Source organism: Zootoca vivipara, chromosome 15 (genome assembly GCF_965207765.1).
Source record: "Zootoca vivipara chromosome 15, rZooViv2.hap1.1, whole genome shotgun sequence".
Lineage (NCBI taxonomy): Eukaryota > Metazoa > Chordata > Lepidosauria > Squamata > Lacertidae > Zootoca > Zootoca vivipara.
The window spans coordinates 22,451,271-22,477,049 of record NC_142598.1 but is presented as its reverse complement, the minus strand read 5'-3'; the positions used below and the strand labels follow the sequence as shown (position 1 = coordinate 22,477,049).

The following is a 25,779-nucleotide window of genomic DNA, read 5'->3' as shown; positions in this document are numbered from 1 at the left end:
ATTTCAGCCCCAGGGATGTATAAATAATTGTTCCTGTAGTGTTACAGAACATTTTGTTAACTGGGTTTACTTACTAATTTCAGAAATCCTGTTATTAAAGATTCTCAGTGTGGCACAAGTATACCTACCGTATGTTTATTCTACAGTAAATCCAACTGAGTTCAAAGGGGCCAACTAACAAGGGGGCAACTTCACCATGAAAGGGAAGTGAAGACCAGTATTAGGGAATGCTACACAGGAGGACCATAATATACTATAACAGAAAACAGAGCAAACTGGGATGAGATATTTTAAAGTGCCAGCTCCTCCTCACTATCTTTCAGAGTACATTTAAAACCAGTGCATTTGACATTCATTGTGCAAATAAATACTTTGCAAAACTGCTTCAACCTTGTGGGGTGGGCATGTCTCCTCTTGGTTTTTGCTGTCAGATAGTGGGGTTGTGTTACATCTGTGAAAGTTGAGAGATGCTTTGGATATGACTTGTTTTCTCCATGTTTACGGCATGGGTAAAAATTGTAGGAGAGGAAAACAACAGTGACCTTACTGTGAGTGTCTGCTATAGACCCCCAAGCCAGACTGCAGATTTAGGTTATGCCTTCCTAGAGCAGATTACCAAACGTTCAAAAAGTAGAGATACAGTAGTCATGGGAGACTTCAACTACCCCGATATCTTTTGGAACTCAAACTCTGCAAATAATGTACGGTCCAACGAAAGTCCTCGATTGCCTCGCTGACAATTTCATTTCCCAGAAGGTGGAAGAGGCAACATGGGGGTCATCTGTTTTGGAACTGGTCCTCGCCAACAAGGAGGAACTGATCGACAAAGTGGAAATACTGGATACCTTGGGAAGAAATGATCATGTCCTCTTGGGTTTCATGATGCAGAGGCAAGAGGGAGAGCTGAGTGCAGTTGGACATGCACATGCAGTTTGGACTTTAAGAAGGCTGATTTCAAAAAGCTTAAGGAACTACTAGGTGAGATACCCTGGTTAGAAATACTCAAAAAGAAGGGCATCCCATTTTATGATTCTATTTTAATTTACTCAACATGAACAGCCAGGTCTGGTCAGATGGTTTACCACCTCCCCTTTCCAATATGTTTAATTCTTTCTTTCTGAGAAGATGCTCTATATTCCTCCTTCGTTTATGTCTCTCCCTCTCTCCCACTTTCCCCTGAGGAATATTCTAAATTTGCACACACAGTCACTCTCCATTAGTATATATGTATGTGTGTGAGAGAGAGACAGAGAGAGAGAATTACATTTCACTGCTGTATGCCTCCCTGGCTGCGTCACTGCTGCAAGACTTAGTTCTAAAAATATTCCACCATGCTCTGCTTCTAAGGGGTAGGGTGGGGATCCTCTGGCACATTGTTCTCTGCCTGTGTGCTTCAGAAAATAATATTGGAGGGTGGAAAAGGAAGGGAGGGCAAGGGGCAGAACTGACAGGGGATCCCATTGCTAATTCTAGCCTTGGAGAGAGAAAGGCCAACCAGCCGGATGAAGACTGAGCCAAACTATGCAAACAAGGATACAAACAAATGCCAGGTGTTTGCTCCAAGCAGTGGAGAAGGGATTGAGACTTCTCCTCATGCTGTGGTTTGGTGGGATCAGACATTACATGGGAGTTATTAAAAAGTGCTGTGAACTGCTCTCAAGGAAATATTGCCAGGATCTTGCACTGCAGGGGTGGGGAAACAATGGATGGTGCCCATTTCGTGGAGGCAGGCAGGGGTGGAGAAGGGAAATGGTTTATGTTTTTGGTTGTCTGCAAGAGGGAACTGGACTTGCCCACTTTGCTCCTTGGCCTCCCTTGTCACCTTTCTGTTCACCATGGCCAGATTTATAATGGTGCAAGTGGTCCAATTGCAGCAGGACCTAAGTAAGCCTCTAGCCCTGATGGAAGGAAAGTTGTCAAACAAAATGTGTAGGCAAGCTTCTACATTATTTCTGCGAGATAAGCCAGCCTGATTGCTCCCATATGTCAGTGTTTTTAGCTAATGAGTGAGGTGATGGATGAATTAGTTATTTGAGCAATAGGCTATAGGAATTCCTGGTGTCCTAAAAAGCTATTGTTTTGCCTTCTTCGGTGTACTTTTCTTTCCTGCTGCTTTTTAGTGCACTTTTCTTTCCAGTCCTTGGGACTTCAATAGTTCTTAAAGATGTAATGGAATCACCCATTGTCCTCACAGGGTATCTGTTGTGGGGGAGGAGGGGAAAGGAGATGGTTAGCCGCTTTGAGACTCCTTTGGGTAGTGATAAAGCGGGATATCAAATCCAAACTCCTTTCTTTACTCCAATGTGATTTTGGCTGAGAGAACTTACTCCCTGCAAGTTAATTTCCGCAAATGCATAATTTCCCAAAATCTAGTCATTGAGAGTTCACAGTAAAGCTAATTTATAATACAACAGTCTACATATTTACCCCCTTTTGCAGCTGTCTTATGCCTCCTTCTGCATAGTGAGGCAGGTTAGGCTGAGTGTTGGTGAATGACCCAAGTTAAGAAGGGAGCAAAAACGACAATAAGTAAGTTTAAAATAAGAAGCTGCGCGTGCTCAGAGTATTTCCTTTCTGTTTGTTAAGGGTGCTAAAATGTTTTTGCATTCTGTTGAGGATTGTGAAACTGCACGTGCTCAGGCTATTTTTGGTAACTCACAGAAGCGTACGTAATAATAAGTTTGTCTCAAAACGTATTTTCTGTTACCTTATTTCATGCATTCCTTTTGGGGGGAAGGGTCCCGCTATTATGAGGCCTGCACCAGGGCCCCCAACCACTTTAACCTGGACTTGTTGACAACACTGTCATAGTTGCCTTTGGGGTGTGCAGGGCTAAGAAAGAGATACCATAATGAAAAGGAAGAGCAGGGAGCCAGCAGGGTCTATTTAGCTTCTGGTGAGTTGAACTGATGCATTTAAGAAGCGATTGCTTTGAAGACAGACGCCCCCAATTCCCACCTCCAGCCCCCAGGGCTGCAGCCTTTCTCAGTTTCCTAGAGGCTTGAAGAAAATTAGTATTGAACAAAGGCTTTATTTTTTACAAAAATAACTGGATTCTTCCAAATGTATTAAAGGGCATATGGGAAAGAGGATGGAAATGCAATGTTCTGTTAATTGCACTACTATAAACTTCACAGCGCCTTTTCCATTTCATCCCCGCCCCCCAAAAATGTGCCAGGTTAACTACTTGAGATGAACAATACATCAGGGTTATCACCCTTCCTTCAGTAATATGAGTATAACAAGACTGGGTTACTTTGCATGCCTCTTGTAATATGAGCATAATCATGCTGGATTCCTCCACACCAGCATTAGTAGTGTATTATTATTTTTAAGGAAACTGGAAATCACTTTTGGAATAAACCTGAGCTGGAATGATCATGAGCTCCTGTCCTTACTGCTACATTTTGCTTTTGAGTTGACGTATTACACACATTTCAACAGTGCTTTTTTTCCTTTTAAAAATGTTTAGGGTACACTCTCATTTTGACTCAATAAAATCAGCATTTTATAGTTCAAATCAGGAAAAATAAATACAGTAAATGGACAAAAGTACAAAGATTCTCAAAATGTTTAGGGGTCTGTGTCCCTGTCCCCGTCCCCTAATAAAAGCACTTCATCTCAGTCACTGCTATGCTATAATCCAGGTACCTTCATTGTTTTCTATGGGGAAGCAATCTACTTTTCCACCAGGGAAGACCAGCGGTAAAGACAAAAACAAACCAAAAATCAAAGGGTGTTTAGCCTTTTATTTGACTAATGGCATAGATCCAATTTCCTAAATGTCAGTCCTTGCTACATTCCTCGATTAAAATATTGGAGGCAGGCTAGTTTTTCAAACAAACATGAGTTGGATGGAGCCTGCTCATTTTTGGCTCATATGCCGGGTTCTACAAATATTAGAAGCTTTCTGGTAAAAAAGGGGGGGGGGAGAAAATGGAATTGAAGGAATTGGGCACAGCAGAGGGGACACAATTCCCCTGTGAACACCCATGCCTGAGATGACTTAGGTAGTTATTGTTAATTCAGACATACTGAACAGTCTGAATTAGTGGCTCCACAGTTCACCGCAAGAAAGGGCCAATAAAATAAATAAGGCAAGATCTCATTCTTACACTCATACCAAGTAGGAAAGAAAGTCCTTCCCCCCCAAAAAATCAATGTGTTAGTCTTTAAAGAGCCACAAGACTCTTATTTTTGCTGCAACAGACTAACCAGGCTTCCATTCTGGAAATCAAGCTGGAACTCTGCAGGACTGCTTTGCAAGAGAATACATGTAGTCGTAGGGACGCGGGTGGCGCTGTGGGTTAAACCACAGAGCTTAGGGCTTGGTGATCAGAAGGTCGGCGGTTCAAATCCCCGCGATGGGGTGAGCCGGACCCTGCTCCTGCCAATCTAGCAGTTCGAAAGCACAACGTGCAAGTACAGTGGTGCCTCAATTTAAGAATTTAATCCGTTCCGAAGGCACCTTCGTAAGTTGAAAAATTCGTAAGTCGAAAAACGCCATTGGAAACATGATTTCCCATAGGAATGCATTGGAAACTGAAAAATTCGTAAGTCGAAGCAACCCTATCTAAAAATTCGTAAGTCGAAAAATCCCTATCTAAAACCGCCGTGGTTTCCTTTCAGATGTTGAGACATTCATAAGCATGCGGCCATTACCCCCATTCATAAGTCGAAAAATTCGGTTGTCGAGTTGTTCATAAGTCGAGGTACCACTGTAGATAAATAGGTACATCTCCGGTGGGAAGGTAAACGGCATTTCCGTGTGCTGCTCTGGTTCGCCAGAAGTGGCTTTGTCATGCTGGCCACATGACCCGGAAGCTGTACATCAGCTCCCTCGGCCAGTAAAGCAAGATGAGCGCCGCAACCCCAGAGTCGTCCGCAACTGGACCTAATGGTCAGGGGTCCCTTTACCTTTACACGTAGTCGCAGGAAAAGAAGATTAAACCTTCAAGAGAGTGTTGTTTGAACCTCCAGTGTATTGACCCTCTGACATGGATAAAAATATAGGTAGTCTCTAGGAAAGTCAGATGTTATATGAAACGAGGAGACCAATGACCTTCTCTGAAGGAGGCACTTAAGACACTTCGTCATCCCATAGTATCAAATGTATATTGTCTAACTGCATTTGGTGCACCGAGGGAAAGGACAATAAGTCTGTGTGTACGTGAGAGACCAACTTTTCATTTCTCTTCCTATCCCCATAAGCTTCTGTTTTGATTAAGTTTAAGTTAAGTCAGGAAGTGTCTGACATCTCCAGGAGCCAAATCGGGCTCCAGTAGGAAGGGTATCAGATTACAGCCCTGAGCAACAGTTGAACCAGGGAAGCAATATGTTTGAGGTTGCTATGAGACTGGCTGCCAAGCAACCCACAGCGTTTTTGCAAGTGGTGCTAAGACACTTGTGAATGTTGCTAATGCAGGGCAGAAAAAGCAGGAAGGAGTCAACCTGAAACTGAATGTACATTGCAGCCAGTTACAGTCAAATGATAGATTCGAGGAATCTAACAAATACAACGGCATGCAGACATGAAGGAAAACTCTATTCCCACCCCCTCAATTAATGGTCAGTTTCAGCTAAATGTGGTTCATATTGCTGGTAGGAAACCGCTGTAATTTCATACAGAAAGGTATATTATCCACTAGTCCTGAATACAAACCTGTAAACTGCAATCCTAGCTCTGGGAATAAGCACCACTGAATTCATTGTTTCTGGACTGACATGATTAGGATTGCAGCCTTAAGCTCCTTTTAATAAAGGTTAAATGAGAGAGGGAGAAGATGCCCCCCCCCCTCTATCTCCTTTCTTCACAAAGTGCCTAATTTTAAACATGTCTATTATGCCTCCCTTGATGTGTCTTTTCAAAAAACTAAAGAAAAACCCAGATGTTGTAACCTTTCCTCCAAGGAGAATTCCTTTACCCCTTGATCATTTTGGTTGCTGTTCCCACCTCTGCTATATCCTTTCTGAGGTGCAGTGTTCAGAATTGTACCCAAGTAGGCATGACATAGGTTTCCTTGCGGAAGGAGACAACCAGGTTGCAAGTCCTAGCACTGCTCTTGGAATATCATGGCCATTTCTGGCATGACCAAGGGCCCAACCTTCAGGGCTCAAGGCTCCTTTCTCAGCCCTGATCCTTTCTACTTGAAGGATGAAGATTGAACCTTGGGCCTTCTGCCATCCAACTCTGTGCTCTGCTAATGTGCCCCCTTTCTAAATGTACAGCTACCCAGGGATGCTCTCTGACAGCCCTCATGGTTGGCAAGAGACAGCATACTCTGTGCATTCTGTATGCCTGGCTTCCCGGACTAAGCATGGGAGTGCCCCAGGACAAAAGCTGCCTGTTTTTTCCCCTCTGGGGAACTTCTGACATTCCCGATGAGTGTCCTGATGCCACCTGAACGACAAGCCCATCCTAGATGAACAATGCAACAGGGGGACAAAGTTCAGCCATTATCATCTATACATCCTCTTCCAGATCTGCTCTCTGCGTAAGTTACAGCCTTGAACGTGTTGTAGATAAGAAGATAAACAAGTGCCATGACGAAAAACTGATTTAGAGAATGTAAGATCTGCTAGTATATTCACACTGGGTTTTGAAATCGGCGAGGCTTCCCTAGCCTGCCGCCATCCAGATGTTTTGGACTACAGCTGCCACCACTCATGGCTACCACAAGTTCAAGACGGCTGATCTGCACCAGTCATTGTGTTTAACACTTTCCTGTTTTGCTATATTTTTCTCAAAATTACTCCTTACGAGATGTGGATGGTAAATGTGGCTTGGGGTTAAACCGCAGAGCCAGGGCAGGCATCCCCAAACTTCGGCCCTCCAGATGTTTTGGACTACAATTCCCATCTTCCCCGACCACTGGTCCTGTTAGGTAGAGATCATGGGAGTTGTAGGCCAAAACATCTGGAGGACCACAGTTTGGGGATGCCTGGCCTAGGGCTTGCCGATCAGAAGGTCAGTGGTTCAAATTCCCGCGATGGGGTGAGCTCCCATTGCTCACTCCTAGGTACTGCCCACCTAGCAGTTCAAAAGCACGTCAAAGTGCAAGCAGATAAATAGGTACCGCTACAGTGGGAAGGTAAACGGCATTTCCATGTGCTGCTCTGGTTCGCCAGAAGCGGCTTTGTCATGCTGGCCACATGACCCGGAAGCTGTACATCGGCTCCCTCGGCCAGTAAAGCGAGATGAGCGCCGCAACCCCAGAGTCTGTCACGACTGGACCTAATGGTCAGGGGTCCCTTTAAATTTACAGAAGCACAGCACCTACAGACCCCACTCCCACCCCTATTTCTTGACTGTATCTTTTATTACATTTATAAACTCCCATATCCTGTAGGATCACAAGTTGGTGAACACACACCACAACAAACTAATTCAACCATCGTTTTCTTTTTTTAATATCACACTAGTCCAGTAGATACAGTTCAGTAGCGGCAGCAGAAATAACCACAGCCACTCGCACATGCCTCCCAAATGACTGGTGGCTGGAAAGAGATGTTTTAAAAGCCACACAAAATCTGTATAGGAGGTAGTTGCAGGGAAGACCCTCTCCCACATCACCACATAGTGAGACATGCTTACCAACCAAAATTTTTAACTTCTGTTTTGACATATAAGAGACGGAATGGATTGTTATATACAACTTGAAATTCTTTTATTATATCCTTATGTAATTCTGTATATCCTTTAAGCTCTTTTACCTTTTAATTGTAAATCAAATCATGTGCCTTTCTGTTCTTGTTTTATTATGTCTATGAGCTTAAAGCTGAAATAAAGTGATTTGAATTTGGCTTACCAATGGGAACAAGAGACACACCTCCCCTGCACATGGCAGACATGGAGGGAGGCACTCCATCAAGTCCCTGGGTGGAATTCAACATTGCGCTCCCACATTTTTTTCCATCTGTGCAAGCATGTCAGCTTGCCTTACTGAATATTCACTTCTTTCCTTACCCCCGGGGGGGGGGTTCTCACCCCCGAGCCACTTTTGGAGGGTGCTGGGGGAAAGCCCCATGGTGCATGTGGAAGTCCTTGCGCTGGGGGGTCCTACTGCTTGCAGGACTCCTTAGCTGAATCCCACTCAGTGTCTCCTAAGTTTTTTGTATTTTGTTTTTATAATTATTTTTATTAAAGATTTTCTTGGGTTACAAAGGTAGTGCAATGTCTCATTTTTTTCATGCATTATTTTTACACATCAATTTTACTTGTTGAGACATTATGAGGGAGGGGGGAAAGAGGTGAGTGGGATGGGGAGTTGGGTGTGGTGGATTGCCGATGTTTTTGTTTTTCTTGATATGTGTAGGGGTTCGGCGTCAGCGTCGTTTGTGCAGGTTCTCTGTTGTTTGTTCGTGCTTCTCTGTTGGTGAGAGAGGTCAGGATTCATCTTAGGATGTGATTGCTCATTTGTGGTTGGCTGCGATGATCTTTAGTTTCTTGCATGAGTGGGGAGGGAGAGTGTTTTTCTGGGCTTTGTACAACTGAAGTCAGCACCTTGGCTTCTGTCCAGTAGCAAAGGGGCAACCCGTGCCCCGTTTGTGCAGGGTCAGTGTTATGTGATCCCTTCTTGCCGTACCACTTAAAACATGCGCGGCCGCCTTCTGCACCAGCTGCAGTCTCCGGACCGCCCTCAAGGGTAGCCCCATGGAGAATGCTGTGGCTGTTATTCCCCAGTCCTTTAGTTGCTTTTCTTGACATATAAAGAGAACGTGAGATCTCCGTTCTCAATTAAAAAGAGGCATTACCACTCCCCTCTGCTTTTTTTTTTTACTATAGCCAACATCACGACTGATGTGGAAATAATATGTGGCAATACGGAAAACCTGAAAACATAAGGATATGAGAGAGAGAGAAAATATATATTGCTTTGGGTTAATACCCTTCTGTTCCATCTTTGCCTTTATGAATTCTCTATTTCACCAAATCCTTGGTTAGGATGCTTTTGCCTAGGGGTCATGTTTATTTAGTTATATTACAGTTATTTACATCTTGTATTTCAGGCTCTGGATACTTTTGAGGCAGCGTGCAAGAAACGTCAAACCACACTTATTAAAATAAAGAATACCAGCCTATGAAAAGTAATTGGGATCCTTTTCGTGAAGCAGTTATTGGTGGTGTTGGGGTGTGTGTGTGTGGGCACAGTCCGGACGCAGCAGACTCGAAGGTGGGCTTCACTTGCCTTCCCCTCTTTGAGAGTGATGCAGGCCTTTTGCAAGGGACTTGTTTTCCCCAAAGGTAACCGTAGCAGAACTTCCCACTAGAGGGAGCTCGGCAAGAATAATAACTGCGGCGACTGGTGAGAGACAAGACATTTTTTAAAATCTCAAGCGGGAAAGCATTAGGCAAAGAAAACTCATGCATAATGATAAGCCAACTTTTGTTGGTTTACGGTGATTTATCAGAAACTCCTTCCCTGGTGCAAGTGTGTAGGGGGCAAATTAGGAAGCCTTGGTTTCTCCTTATATCCAAATTAGGGTTTGTGGTTTGCTTTACCCAAGAAAACCATGATCGCTATCTAATCTGAAGCCATGGCTTGCTGATTCTTGGGCAGCAACAAACCAGGATCCTTAGTTCAAATATAAAAGGAAGACAAGGCTTGCTGGTTTGTTTATTCCACTCGCGCCAGGGGTTGGAAATAGGCGCAGCATGTGGCACCAGCATACGGCTTAATCCCAATAAACAAAAAAAATCTCTTTTATTGTTACAGGGGCACTTGGCCAGAGATAACTGCTAACTAAATCCAAATGTTATTCATTACCCCGCCTATTTTTTAATTTTTTTTTAACACGGTGCTCAGAAACATTACTTGGAGAAAAAATTCAGTTCTTCTGGGGAGACTGTTAATGTGTTCGTGTGAGACAGCACTCTCTATATAATCAGCTGATTTCCAGAAGTACTGGATATTTGTGTCTGCTTTCCTTCCTTTGGCATTATGGACAAAGACCAGTGCAAAGTTAGTTAGTAAGCCTGTTGATTTCAATTCTGCATGGTGTTAAGCTACCAAATACAGCGGTACCTCGGTTTTCAAATGTCTCTGTTGACAAACATTTTGGTTTTCAAACACCGTAAACCCGGAAGTAAATGCTTCGGTTTTTGAACATGACTCGGAAGTCGAACATGCCACACGGCTTCCGTATTGAGTTTTCAGTTTTCAAACGTTTCAGGGTCTTCCGGAACTGATTATGTTTGAAAACCGAGGTAGGTAAAGGTAAAGGGACCCCTGACCATCAGGTCCAGTCGTGACCGACTCTAGGGTTGCGGCGCTCATCTCGCATTATTGGCCAAGGGAGCTTCCAGGTCATGTGGCCAGCATGACAAAGCCGCTTCTGGCGAACCAGAGCAGCGTACGGAAACACCGTTTTACCTTCCCGCTTGGAGCGGTACCTATTTATCTACTTGCACTTTGATGTGCTTTCGAACTGCGAGGTTGGCAGGAGCTGGGACCGAGCAACAGGAGCTCATCCCGTCGCAGGGATTCGAACTGCCGACCTTCTGATCAGCAAGCCCTAGGCTCTGTGGTTTAACCCACAGCGCCACCTGCGTCCCGGAAAACCGAGGTACCACTGTATTTATTTATGCACTTATTGCAATTATTTACACCCTACCTTTCAGGATACAAATCCTTCTAAGGCAGCTTACCAGTAACATGAAATTACTTGGCTGTCAGAGGCCGTGTGCTTCTGAATGCCACTTGCTAGAAACTAAGGTAAAGGTAAGGGACCCCAGGATGGTTAAGTCCAGTCAAAGGCAACACTGGGGTTGTGGCGCTCATCTCACTTTCAGGCCGAGGGAGATGGCGTTTCTCCACAGGCAGCTTTCCAGGTCATGTGGCCAGCATGACTAAACCGCTTCTGGCGCAATAGGACACCATGACGGAAACCAGAGGGCACGGAAACGCCATTTACCTTCCCACCGGAGCGGTACCTATTTATCTACTTGCGCTGGTGTGCTTTCAAACTGCTAAGTTGGCAGGACCTGGGACGGAGCAACGGGAGCCCACACTGTCGTGTGGATTCGAGCCGCCAACCTTCCAATCGACCAGCCCAAGAGGCTCAGTGGTTTAGACCACAGTGCTACCCTCTCCCTGGTGCTAGGAATTTACAAGCAGGGAATGTGATGCTGCACACAAGTCTTGCTTACTTCCACATGGTATCTGGTTGGCCACTATGAGAAAACAGGGTGCTGGCCTGAAAACGGGGTCTTTGGCCTGACGTAGCAGGGCTTTCCTTATGTTCTTAATTTAATAATAAATAAATAAATAAATAAATAAATAAATAAATAAGAATTTAAAAGCACCACTATACTATTAACATAAACGGTTGTTTTTTTAAAAAAAACAAACACAGCTGCTTCTCACAGAGCAGTTGGGGGCAGAAAGGGCCTATGATGTACAAGAAGCAATCTAGACAGTGCAGGCTCTGAGGTGGTCTTTGGCTGCATCCCTCCGTCTCCTGATAGTGGATGGGGAAAGTGAATTAGTTCTGTGCAAAGTGTTGAGCAATCGCCACAGGGGTGACGCGACAACAGCCTTTCTCTCACCCACTTGAACTTCACAACGGGTAATCCTTATCCAGCCATGAAGCCAGACATTCCTGTAATTAAGCACATTAGTCAAACAGCACACATCTCACAGGATGAAAGATGGGGAAAGATCTGGGAGGCGTTTGCTCCCACACACAAAGGGGAATTGTGTGCCCTCTTGCGCGTGCGCGCACACACGTCTGAGCAAGGAGGTTGTTCTCGGATGAGATTTTTAGGCCACACACAGAAACATGGAGTTGGGCAATTTAACTGACCTAACTTAAAATATACAGTACTGTACAGCTAATTCGCACTGTAACGTCCCACCAGAACGGCCTCTTCATCACAGTGGCCTTGATCTATCATAAATGTGTTTAAATGGCTTTTTATATCACCTTCCTGTTTGTACTAGAGTATCATTTCCCCCTGCAAGGTCAGACATGATCCAGAGCCAGAGGGTTTGGCAGGCTATTGCCCAGAATGCTCATCTGCATGACAAATTACTCTATTCTGCCTTTTCCTCTGTTTGTATAATGTTCAGGCATTTTATTTGTGAGGTATAGATGTGTTTATGCCTCATGAATGAAAAAGAAAACTCTCAGGTTTTGTTGTGGTTGAGAATTAAGGCTGGGCTGAAATCCCCTCTGCCCATGTTCCTCAAAAACACTGTCGTCATCACCCACTCCTGAAAATGGGGTCTGATTTTCTACTGCTTTCTTTGGAGTGGGGTATTTTAAGGGGGTGACGGTGATGTTGCCATTTGCTTAACCTTGCAAGTTGGCTGTCAGTTGGGGGGAAGGTGTGTGTGTGTGTGTGTGTGTGAGAGAGAGAGAGAGAGAGAGAGAGAGAGAATGAGAATTAAGCCCCACACTGCCTGCAACAGCATGAGTCGTGTCTTTGCAATAGTCTGCTGGCTATACTTCCCATAATGCTTTAGGAGTGATGTCATGTCACATTGCATTGCACTGCACAAGCTTCCAGGGCATTTCAGGAAGTGCAACTGGTAGGAAGCTGTGGAGTGAGCATGCTCCAGATGCAAGTCTAGCATGAAGGTAAAGCAACCTCTGACCGTTAGGTCCAGCCATGACCGACTCTGGGGTTGTGGCGCTCATCTCGCATTATTGGCTGAGGGATCCGGCGTACAGCTTCCAGGTCATGTGGCCAGCATGACTAAGCCGTTTCTGGCACAACGGAACACCGACACCAGAGTAGTGCATAGAAACGCTGTTTACCTTCCCACCAGAGTGGTACCTATTTATCTACTTGCACTTTGATGTGCTTTCGAACTGCTAGGTTGGCAGGAGCTGAGACCGAACAACGGCTGTCGCGGGGATTCGAACCGCCAACCTTCTGATCGGCAAGTCCTAGGCTCCGTGGTTTAACCCACAGCGCCTAAAAGCTGAACACCAGGGAGCATACGGGCCACAATGTTTTGCATAAGCTGCAGTTTCCAAACTGGGTAGATGCAAGGTAGAGCATGTTGCAGTAATATAATCTATTATAGAAATATTAATATAAACAAACAAACAAGCTGCCCATCTGAATAGGTTGCCCCAGCCACTCTGGGTGGCTCCCAACAAAATATTAAAAACACAATTAAACATCAAACATTAAAAACTTCCCTATACAGGGCTGCCTTCATATATCTTCAGTCTAATTCCTTGGCATCTGATGGGAGGGTGTTCCATAAATGTCACTGTGACCAAAACCATCTTCTCCAGGAAGGGGCTCAGTTGGCACAGCAGTTGAAGCTAAGCAAAGGCACTTCTGACCACAGCAGTGGCCTGGGCATCCAAAATCAATGTTGTATTCAAAAGCATCCCAAAATTGCAAACCTGATCCCTTTAGAGGGTGTGCCACCACATTCAGAGAACATTGTACAGTTTTGGATCACTTTGTCTACTGACCATCAGGACCTCTGCCCTGTCTAGACTGGCGATACCTAACTTTAAAACTGCAGGTGTCGTTTCCCAGCAACTGCATGTGGGACAAAATAAAGACCTGAGGAACCTCACAGACCAGTGCCCAGGGGGCCGAGAATAAGTCCCTCAGCACCACCTGGGAATATTCATTTAAGGATGACGAGAACCACCATAATACAATGCTCCACAGCCCATGTCAACCAAATGACCCAGGAAGATATTATGGTCATTGGTATTGAATGCAGAACTTCCAAGCGTCCCTATTTTCCATGGATAGTCCCAAATATACAAATGCTGCCCTAGCTTCTGATTTGATCCCAGAACGACTTGCTTTTCTTTAGAATACACCTAATTTCATTGAAGAAATGTTGGAGGGTATGGACTTATGTGACCCCCCCAAGCCAAGGAGATAAGTACAGTAACAATACAACCTTTAGAAGACATTTTAAGGCAGTCCTGTATAGGGAGGTTTTAAAAGGTTTGATGTTTTATTATGTTTTTATATACAGTGGGACCTCGACTTGTGAATTTAATCCGTTCCGAATGCACACTCATAGGTCGAAAACTTTGTAAGTCGAGTTTCCCATAGGAATGCATTGGAAACGGAAAAATTTGTAAGTCGAGGAAACCGCATTTAAAAACTCGTAAGTCGAGGAAACCGCATCTAGCTGCGAACGGGTTTTCCGTTCGGATGTCGAAAAAATCATAAGCGTGTGGCCACTTTTTCCGCTCGTAACTCAAAAACGTCGGATGTCGAATAGCTCGTAAGTCGAGGTCCCACTGTATGTTGGAAGCTGCCCAGAGTGGCTGGGGCAAACCAATCAGAAAGAGTGGGGAATAATAATAATAATAATAATAATAATAATAATAATAATAATAATAATGGAATAGGACATCCCTAATTTCTTTGAAGAAATGTTGGAGGGCATGTGAATGCCATTGTTCCAGCAAAACCAGCAGGTACACACTTCCCAAACCTGGCCAAAACTGAAAAGAATTCTAAAATCTGACCCAGCCGCATAAAAAGAGGGAGTGGGGCCAGTTTTTAATAGCAAAGTTAATAGGAAGGTAAGGAAGGCAGAACCCCAAACAACAGCAGCATATCTCTTCTGCAGCCTGCCCTCCAAAGTGCCATTCTCCTCACTTAAGCTCTTATCCCTCACAGGTATTCAAGTGAGAGAAAAGGACTTTGAAGGAAAGGCTGTGGGGAAGTAAGCAGTGGATTGGGGAAGTTTATGCACCCCTCACCAACAAACGCTTCTTTGCTGTTAAAATGGTCACACACAATTTTGATGTGTTTGGGGCATCTCCATATTTAAACAGATTTTCTACCACCAAGCCGAGTTTGGCCTTCTTTAAGGACCAGACTGGCCCTGCAATCTCACTCGCCCAAATTGCACGCCCTCCAACATTTCTCCAATGAAAATAGGGGCATCCTAAGGAAAAGTGAGGGACCCAGGTGGCTCTGTGGGTTAAACCACTGAGCCTAGGGCTTGCTGATCAGAAGGTCGGCGGTTCGAATCCCTGTGACGGGGTGAGCTCCCGTTGCTCGGTCCCAGCTCCTGCCAACCTAGCAGTTCGAAAGCACATCAAAATGCAAGTAGATAAATAGGAACTGCTATAGCGGGAAGGTAAACGGCGTTTCCGTGTGCTGCTCTGGTTTGCCAGAAGTGGCTTTGTCATGCTGGCCACATGACCTGGAAACTATACGCCGGCTCCCTCAGCCAATAATGTGAGATGAGCGCGCAACCCCAGAGTCGGTCACGACTGGACCTAATGGTCAGGGGTCCCTTTACCTTTAAGGAAAAGTGAGACATTCCGGGATCAAATCAGAAACCGGGACGGCTTCTGTAAATCAGGGGGGGGGTCTCTGGAAAATGTTGTTGTTTAGTCATGTCCAACTCTTCGTGACCCCATGGACCAGAGCACGCCAGGCACTCCTGTCTTCCACTGCATCCCGCAGTTTGGTCAAACTCTCTGGAAAATAGGGACACTCAAAAGGTCTGAAATTGGTTAGCCTCCAGTGGGCTATTTTTTTTAATAAAAAAAAAGTCTGTGCTGCTTCCCACGTTGGAATTACCAACGATCATGTCACAGCAAGTGAGAAATGAGGGAGGGGGGAAGCAACTTCCAAGTCTGCCAAATGTAATAAATCCCACACAGGCAAGGCCAAAGCAATCTACTCATCTTGTAAAACAACTGTCACCGGCCTCTGATAAGGGGATGATAGCAAAACACACTGTGACACTTGTGGAGCTTGGGATTTTGTGTGTGTGTGTGTGTGTGAGAGAGAGAGAGAGAGAGAGAGGAGAGAGAGAGATTTCAGCGAATAGTTTCATAGCAGGGGCAGTGAAGCATTTAGGACGTGTGTTGTGAGGCTGTGCTGAAACTGTGGTAGAGCAGGGAGCTCCGGCTGGCGCTGAATTTATTGCTTGGCACATCAGGCACTTTGTCTGCAAAGCTCGTAAAACCAAAAGCTGGCGAAGATTATGCAGCTGGAAAACTGTGGCTGCTGCAGTGAGACCTGAGGGTGAGGGACAGCCGGCAAGGGCCGAGGGGAGCCACCTGCTGGGCACTGAAGCTGGCACGCTCTTTCCTCTGCAGAGCCAAGGGGCAGGTGGGAAGGACAGAGAGACACTTGATAGGGCCTGAATGGGTGTCCTGGGCCAGAATATGGAAGGTAGGGGTGGGTGAATATTGCATTAAAAGCGGAGCGGAATCTCTGCATTAAAAAGCATGAATTTTCCTTTCCAGAATCAGACTTTTCTGCGAATCACATTGGCCTTCCTGACAGTATGCACATGAGGGTATAATGTCTCAATGTCATCCTTAGCTATAAGCACTTAAGAGATTAAGGCTCTGTACATGTTAGCAGCTTAAAATGCAGTGCAGACCTTTCACCCAAGTCTCATTTGCACATTGCTGTACACACTAGAGAGTGCACAATCTCTTTGGTTTCCCCAACCCAGTGAGCTTTCCCGTGTGTATGTGCAAATGCTGCATCAAATGTACACACTTAAGTATGAAGTCGACAAGGTTTACTTTTTCTTCTTGGGTTGAAGCTGGTTGAGAGGGGGGGAGGAATGCATCAAGCGACAGTATTTCTCAAGAAACTATAGGATCAATACGCTGTATGTACGTGGCTTCAAAAACTAGCAGGGGGAGTGCACTGAATGCAAAGTAAGCTGTAAGGTGCCCACAGCCAAGCTCTCTGTGTCAAGATGTGCCTGCCCACACAGCCAAACGCTCTCAGGTGAGGAAGGACAGCTTGGAGCTGTCACAGTGGCAGGATACAGACAAATTCTAACAGATTGTGTTTGTGATTTGCTGTGCGGATAGCAAGATACTGTTCAGGAATTGCCTCTTCTTTTCATTGGAGAGCTGTTGAAACTGATCCCTCTTCCAGGAGGCAGCTGTTATTTTAAGGTTGTAGCAACCTCAGAGTCCTGGCACCGTTTTTAAAAGGTACCCTTACTGAGATTCCTGAGAATGAGCACTAGGAGGGGACCTGTCTTCAGGATATATGCTTTTCTGGAGTGGATTGTTCTGGTTACAAAACAGACAGAACACCTGCTACCTTCAGATGACTCAAAACTCAAAACCTTGATTAATTACTCAGGGAAACATTTATGGTTTAATTCCATGTGCTTTATTTACAAGAGGCAGAGCATCTCCAGACTGTCACTATTTTGCAGGATTCAAGCACAGAGCAGAACTTTAGGTTTGCACACTTAAAGTGGATTAACAGAGCTCTTTCATTCTAGCGCAGCAAATCTATTTAAAAACGACAATACAGAGACTGTTTGCAGTTTGGAAAGTGACAGAGGAATGCATTGAAAAGTATGGGATGAACGAACAGCTGATGGGAAGACATGTAAACACCCCACAAACAAATCAGGATGAATGCTCATTATCACAACAGATTAGGCATGATCTAACCTCCATGTAGGGACGCGGGTGGCGCTGTGGTCTACGAAACACTGAGCCTTGGACTTGCCGATCAAAAGGTCGGCGGTTTGAATCCCTGTGATGGGGTGAGCTCCCGTTGTTTGGTCCCAGCTCCTGCCAACCTAGCAGTTCGAAAGCACGCAAAAAGTGCAAGTAGATAAATAGGTACTGCTCCGGCGGGAAGGTAAACAGCATTTCCATGCACTACTCTGGTGTCAGTGTTCCGTTGCACCAGAAGCGGCTTAGTCATGCTGGCCACATGACCCGGAAGAACTGTCTGTGGAGAAACGCCGGCTCCCTTGGCCTGTAAAGCGAGATGAGCGCTGCAACCCCAGAGTCGTCTGCGACTGGACTTAACTGTCCCTTTACCTTGACCTTTAACCTCCATGTAAGTTTTGTGGAAGCAAATCAGGATGATTGTTCAATCAATTAGTCATCTTGGGGGTCCTAAATGATACATTTCATGTAGCATTGCTGCATGGGCATAGCATAGCCATGATTTTTGTGGGGGGGGGGCAGAACCTCTGCTATGTTTTTTTATTGATGGGGGGCAGCTGCCCCTCCCTGCCCCTCCCCCTTGGCTACACCCATGCATTGCTGCCTGTATTAAGTTAACAACCCTTAGGAAGAAATCATGTTGGAATTGCCAAAATGAAATGGGGGAAAATCAAACTGGATTTTTTCTATGTATTTTAATATGGCACATGAATTCTGGAAGCTGCTACATGTTTCCCTATGTTTATTAACATGAAATATTAATAAAATTCTATGCCATGGAAAGTTGGGCTCTATGGTCTCCATAGGGTATTCAGAACCAAGCAACTATGCATATATGGTCAGCCCAGTTCTCTTAAGGGTAAAGTACTACTAAGCCAGGGGTCAGCAACCTTTTTCAGCCATGTGGTGGGCCGGACTATATTTTTTTTGGGGGGGGGGGAATGAATGAATTCCTATGCCCCACAAACAACCCAGAGATGCATTTTAAATAAAAGGACACATTCTACTCATGTAAAAACACCAGGCAGGCCCCACAAATTACCCAGAGTTGCATTTTAAATAAAAGGACACATTCTACTCATGTAAAAACACGCTGATTCCCAGACCATCTGCTGGCCACATTGAGAAGGCCCACGGGCCTTAGGTTGCCTACCCCTGTTCTAAGCCCCTAGATTTCAGTGGGCTAAGGCAAACTTATTTAACCTGATGCCCTCCCAATGTTGGGTAAGGTTCAGTTAAGGCATGCCTAGCTCTATAGAGGACTGGAGTGCCATTTATGTTTATAGGTCAATGGGTCTTGGCAAAAAGCTGGGAGGCACTGGAGCTTTGCCCTATTGGGAAAACACCACCCAGACATCCCTTTCACCTGTCAATGCCCCCACACTTTAAACACGCCTTGACAGGCATAAGGACTAGAAAATAAATATAAGATATTCTAAATATACTGAATTTTGCAACTGGTATGGAATATTTCCGATATCAAAGTCATATAACATAAAGACCAAATGGGTGTTTAATAAATTATTTTGTATGAATTGTTTTAAGTTGGGTTTTTTTTACCCTTTATATCATTTGTGTCTTCTGTCTCCATTATTAGAACCATTCATATTCACAAAATGTTGTAATCGTGACTCATAAACAGACAAGGCATTTTGCTAGCTTTTGTATTAATTCAGTCTGTGTTCTGGTATTTGTCACATGGGCCTCTTTCTCTAACATGCCTCTAGCGTTTCCATCTTCTTTGCTTTCTCATTTCCACCGATTCCTTTGTCTGCAAACCTCCCAACCTGTCTTTTCTCACCTCCTCCCAATCCCAGCCCTTCTTCCCTGTGGATATCCCAGTATATGCTATTCCTCATACTTTCCCTCAGTATTTTTTTCTTCTCCCACTGACCTCATCCAGTCCACCATTCCAACCGGCCCTTGCAAAAAGAACATTTTGCAAATCTGCAGCCTCCCACACAGCCCAGCCCCAGATTATTGCTTCTCAAATAATCTCTCACATATCTTTCTGGCATCCCAGGCAGGCTGCCACATCAAAATATCGAGCCACATTAACTCTCCTCCTCCTCCTCTTTCTACCCTAATTAACAATCCTGATATTTTTCTCTCTCCTCCACATACAGGATCTCTCTCTCTCTCTCTCTCTCTCTCTCTCTCTCTCTCTCTCTCTCTCTCTCTCTCTCTCTCTCTCTCTCCTTTTGCTCTGTCTTTCCTCTAACATTATCAGCAGAACCCACATTATTACATCTGCTATTCTGGGCACTGGAAACATATTGCATATAAATTTAGATGTAGCTAGGGTTGACAGGTGTTGGAGTTTGAGCCAAAATCTCAGAATCTTATGGCAAAATCCTATGCATGCCTACTCAGAAGGAAGACCCACTTAGTTCCAGGTAAATAGATAGGAATACAGAGGTAAACGGCCTCAAAGGAAGGATGGATCTTAGTTTTTCCGTAGGGCTCATTCGCACCTTTTTACTCCCATTTCAGAGCATAACCCAGCCAATATTCAGGGCATGTTCTTCCACTTCAGTGTTTTTATAGCTGCCAGACAAAGAGACTGTGAGGTAAACATCAATACAGACATAATCCGTGCTATTTTTCTAGAAAAAGAGGCGCTGGAGCTCACTATGAACCTCTCCCTTGTTCTCTTAGAATGGCAATGGCGCCCACCTGAAAAAAGAAAGCAAGCCCTGGGCATGATAAATCTATTTTGAAAAGACATGGGAAAGTGCCCTGGACGTCAGTATTAATAAAGCTGTCAGGACTGAAACCTTCATAGCTGGAACTAGGATGTGGGCAACGTGGTCAGAGATTCAGACCTGTGGATTTAGGAAGGTCCAATTCACCTCCCATGATGCGCTGTGCCTATCCAGACCTGTGGTGGCTGTGCAATGTATGTATTAGCAACTAAATATCTGGCACATGGCTCTTTTGAGACAAACAGCTGTGACCCAGGAGGGCATCTTTTCTTCATACAGTGGTACCTCGGTTTAAGTACACAATTGGTTCTGGAAGTCTGTACTTAACCTGAAGTGTACTTAACCTGAAGCAAACTTTCCCATTGAAAGTAATGGAAAGTGGATTAATCCGTTCCAGACGGTCCGCGGAGTACTCAACCTGAAGCGTACTTAACCCGAAGTATGAGTGTAATTGGTTCTGGAAGTCCGTATTTAACCTGAAGCGTACTTAACCTGAAGCGAACTTTCCCATTGAAATAATGGAAAGTGGATTAATCCGTTCCAGATGGGTCTGCGGAGTACTTAAACTGAAAGTACTCAAACCGAAGCGTACTTAAACCGAGGTATATGACTGTAGTTGATTCAGGACTCTTCCGAAACTACACTTCTCCCCATGCCTAGAAAGGTTGTGTCCGAAAGGTTTTCCCCTTGCCCCTGTTTTCTAAACATGGATTCGAGCGATCTTTCGTTTGCCACACCACCTTCCCAGGGAAAGCTGTTTGTTGCTGATTCAGAACAAATGTCAATCCGCAGAAAAAACCCGATTGACGTTTGTTCCGATTCAGCAGAAAAGTGACCGGGCAAACGAGAAACCTCCTCAGAGAAAATGCAGTGGACAAGTCCTCCAAGGTGTGGCCTAGCTGGAGGCTTTTAGTTACTACTCTGTGCAGGCTCCCAGGCCTCCTCAAGAAGTGTAAGGGACAGGGACTACAGACAGCCCCCTCCCATCCTGAGAAGCAGTTCCTCCCTGAGTACCAGGTGCAGCGGAGAGGGAGAAGAGTCCAGCGGGGAAGCAGGAAGTAGAGGACATGGCTCTGGCAGGGTCGCAGAGCCCCTGCTCCGCTTGGGAGAGGAAGAAAGGGAGAGGGAAAAGGGGAGGAGGGAAAGCACGGAAAGAAGACCTTTCCCTCCCGTTCCGGAATTGCGCAGAAAGAAACGAGGGAGGAGATTTGGGATTCCCAGACTTCTATGTTGGAAGAAAACGCGGGAATCCCCATTCCAGGGTTCTGACCCAGACTGAGAACATGTATCCTGTACAGCTCTAGCACTGTAAATAGTTTGCACACAATAAAAGCATGAAAAGGCAACGGTTTGGAGAGTCATTACTCTAGAGTAGCCACAACGTGCCCTCTGTGACAAGAAGGAAGCTGGATTTATCCTTTAACTTGCATTGCAGTCAGTTCATGTAAAAACAGCCGAAGACAATCCAGTGGCCTCCCTGTTCAAGGTGGTGTAACAGGACTTCAGGCTGTGTCTCACCACCCAATCTTAGCAAAAGCAGCCACACCAGCAGCAAAACAAGCAACCAATAAAGTGAAAAGGTTTTAAAATAAAATGGTCAATGAGGGGGAAATGTGAGCTGTGTAAACAAAACATACAACTCCATTGGTGGTCTGTTCATAATAATCAGGCAGTAACAAGTCGGGGGCCTTCTTATACGAAAATACCTCAGTTTTGTGGAAGTTGTCGAGTTTGGACCTCCACTGAGAAGCATAGCTGTCAAGTTCTCCCTTTTTTTTACGGGAAATTCCCTTATGCTGAATAGGCTTCCTCGCGAGAAAAGGGAAAACTTGACAGCTGTGCTGAGAAGGCCCTGTTCTGTGCCCTACTTGTTACCATCATCATCAGTGCTTTTTTTCTTTAAAAATACTGCCCCTCCATGAGGCCAAACTTAGATTTACAAAATGTTTAGGGGTATGCGTACCCCTGCATCACCCCAGGGAAAAAAAACACTGATAATAATAATGGCTGTTTTCTGTGCCTCAGCCAGATTTCACTGCCTTCACCCTCACCATGCAAAACCTCTGCTGCAATGCTATAATAAAACTTCCATCTTTTCCACCCCAAGCAAACACCTTGGTATCCTTCAGGGAGAGGAATACCTGGGAAATCACAGACCTTTTAATTCTGCAGCTTCTAGATGGGAACAAGAGGCACTTACTAACCCAATGAGTAGGAAAACAAATAGGTGTTAAGTGAGGGGGAGAACATAAAATTAATCCTTCCCCCAAGTGATAGATAGTGGTAGCCTATGAGGTGATAAATCTCCCCTTTGGCAGAACTATGGGAGAGGCATTGGCACCCAAGGTCAACCTGTATATTTTTTTCTTCTTCCTCACTGAGCCAGGGGTTGCCAGGGGAAGTCTCAGGGTTTTCCTCATAATGCTGAAACAGATGACCTGAAGGTGGGGAGGAGTAAGAGGCCGGGCACTATATTAGAGCAGCCTGAATATCAGCCTGTGAAACAGGCGAAAGGAAGGAGAATTGGGCTTCAGTGGTAGGTACAGATATGGCTGCCCGGAAGAAACATCCACCTCAGGTGAGCTCCACCCCCCACCCCGCTTTCCTTTCCTTTCAAGGCTCTCCCATTCTTTAATCACATGCACACATGGGTTATCTGAGGACCAATTCCGTGTTTCTTGGTCGTATGGAAGGACTTTTAACAGTCATGTTGAGTGAGGTGGCCAGTCATGAAGAGGATTTGCAACACAAATATGCATAACATATGCATATGGAAATGTATATGTATAGATGCATGTTTTTGAAATAATTACCACAATTTGAATAGAAATATAATACAGTGGTACCTCGGTTTAAGTACACAATTGGTTCCAGAAGTCTGTACTTAACCTGAAGCGTACTTAACCTGAAGTGAACTTTCCCATTGAAAGTAATGGAAAGTGGATTAATCCGTTCCAGACGGGTCCGCGGAGTACTTAACTGAAGCGTACTTAACCCGAAGTATGAGTGTAATTGGTTCTGGAAGTCCGTACTTAACCTGAAGCAAACTTTCCCATTGAAAGTAATGGAAAGTGGATTAATCCATTCCAGACAGGTCCGCGGAGTATTTAAACTGAAAGTACTCAAACCGAAGCGTACTTAAACCGAGGTACTGTATGACTGTACATCGGATCCCAGTGGGGAAAACACCAGGCGACTTGTATGCTTGCTCTGATGACTAGAATCTGCCAACTGTCACTGAGCAACATCAAGTCTCCTCTCGTCCTGTTTTTTGGTTCCTTATCTTCAAACCAGACTTGAATTGGAGAGCCCTCAGACTAAGGACACTTTCAGATAGATGGCTGTCCTCTGAGAGCCCTCTCTAAAGGAAGACACAGGACCATCCTAATTTTGAGGGAGACATGCACAAGAATACCAAGTTAGTTCTATATGAGGGGTTGTTAGTATTGTTTAAAAACAAGCTGCAGTCAAGAGAATAGGGTGGGTCCTAAGATATGCATTTCAGGTGTCAAAGGCAAGGGGTAAATTTGATTGATATTGTGAGATCAGTGCTGCTCATACATAGAAGTTTTTCCCCCCAGCATCCACATGACATTAGTGGCACCAATATGCCAGTCAATCCATGTCCCCCATTCATATTCTGTTTCTGTTTATCAAGAAAACGTTATAAATTGAAAAATCCCGATATCTCAATGGCCAGTGTGTGATATCGCAACAATGTGGTATTAAGCCCCTGTCTGCAATCACTCCCGTTTTCAGATTTTACCAGTAATCGGAGCACTTTGGGCCACATGCATAAAACATTTCAGCTTTCTAGATTATATGGAAGTGTTTTAAGTGCTTTAATATAACTGATATTGAGCTTCATTTCCTTAAAAAATCTCAACAACTTTGAGTTTCATTATAAAAGAAAGATTCTAGAAATATGGCATATTTCTGCATTGCAGAGGGTTGGACCAGACGATCCTCAGGTCCCTTCCAACTCTACAATGCTTTGAAATGCAAATTTGCACACACACACACACACACACACACACACACACACACACACAGTGTGTGTGTGTGTGTATTAGTGGTGTGCCAAAAGGAAAAGTGAGCAATGTCTGGTGAACATTTTTGTCCACTGTGAAAGATGACCTCCCTATTTGGTGATTCCCAAACCCCACCCCCAATCCCCAACATGAGCAGTACACAACCCGTGTCAGCACTTCTGTGCACACGTGGGTTGCGATTTGGCGCTTCTACGCATGCGCATGACACCATTCGATGCTTCTGCGCATGCGCAAACCGCTGAACCCGGAAGTAACCCGTTCTGGTACTTCCAGGTTTGGTGTGTTCGTAACCCGTGTTGTACGCAACCCGCAGCATTTGTATCCAGAGGTATGACTGTACTGGAATTGAATGGAGTCCATGTTCCTTCCATGCAAAAAAATCCACAGGTTGCTCCAAGTTTTCTTCATTTCAGAGTTTTTTTTTTTTGAGGGGTGGGGAGCATAGCTGTCAACTTTCCCCCCCTTTTAAGGGAAATTCCCTTATTCTGAATAAGATTCCTTGTGAGAAAAGGGAAAAGTTGACAGCTATGGTGGGGAGGGTATTTTGTTTCTGCTGCTGCTAGCAAACCGGGAAGCAGAAATTACTGTACTGACACTTTACACTTTAGTGTAAATCAACCTCCAACCAGTAGTTGGAGGTTTTACTGTTTATGCATAGAGGGGCAAGTAGGGGAGAATCAGCAGGAGACAGGTATTCCTGCAGGAAAATGCCCCCAATTTTTTATCCCTCCACTGAACAAGTGGGGACTAAGTTCACTGGCACAAAAATGTATTTTTCTCCTCCTGTTCCCCTTCCACATCCCCCCAGCCTTCTTCTGTCACCGCTATCTTTTTGTCCTACTCTCTTTGGGATCGAGAGATAAAAAAGAGGTGCTGAAAATTGCTCATTGGCAGAGAAGTCTTCTTTCCCTGCACACAATTCCTGCTTGGAATATGATCTGGGGGTCCCACACTCACTTCCTCTTTTCTTCCTATTAATTGCTCTTCTAAGAGCTGTGTTGTTTACAGACAGGCCAAGTCGTCAGCAGGTTCAAGAGCTGTCAGTGAGCCATCAGGGTGGAAAAAATGTGCCCTTCATTCTTCTCACAGCTAAGCAAATAAGTGAGCTGGTCCCTTCCCAGCTGCTGCAGATAGAACTTGTATATAGTAGAAAACAGAGTGAGAAAGGGGGAAAGTCTATGTTGGGGAAGCCAGCCACTAGACAACAGCACTGGGGTCAGTTGCACCCATAGCGGTACACCTATGGGTTTAAAGAAGCAGCAAGAAACATGTGCTTCTCTAAGCAGAGAACCATAGAGTCTGGGGATTGGGTGGAAGGTGGCATTCTGACTGTCAGTAGACACTCGACCTCAGTGTTTCCCAGCCTCTTTGGTATGATGACCCATCAATTTGTTGCCATGTGAATTGTGGACCTTACATCCTTGGCAGCCATCAGTTTCGTACGTTTTAACTGGCTATTTTATAACCATTAATATTGTTTTTCTTTTATTTATTCATAAAAATATTTATATACTTCTAGATCATAAAAATGTATCTAAAGTTGTTTACAACATTTAAAAAAACTACAAAATAGTGTAAACAAGTTAAGAACAATTAAAAAGCAAAGAAAGGGATAAACATTACTT

General features: G+C 44.7%; 1 protein-coding gene across 2 annotated transcripts in view; it reads left to right on the top strand.

Annotated features, from left to right (window-relative positions):
* Positions 1-25,779, top strand: part of CLCN1 (chloride voltage-gated channel 1) — a 93,298-nt gene that overhangs the window by 8,648 nt on the left and 58,871 nt on the right. The window contains exon 1 of one of the 2 annotated variants that reach the window (XM_035140600.3): positions 22,603-22,680. The exons of the other annotated variant lie outside the window; for it this stretch is intronic. Within the exon in view, the coding sequence (XP_034996491.3) occupies positions 22,651-22,680 (30 nt within the window). The 5' untranslated portion in view covers positions 22,603-22,650. Of the gene's footprint in view, positions 1-22,602; positions 22,681-25,779 lie in introns of those variants that run through there. 2 annotated transcript variants of the gene reach the window in all.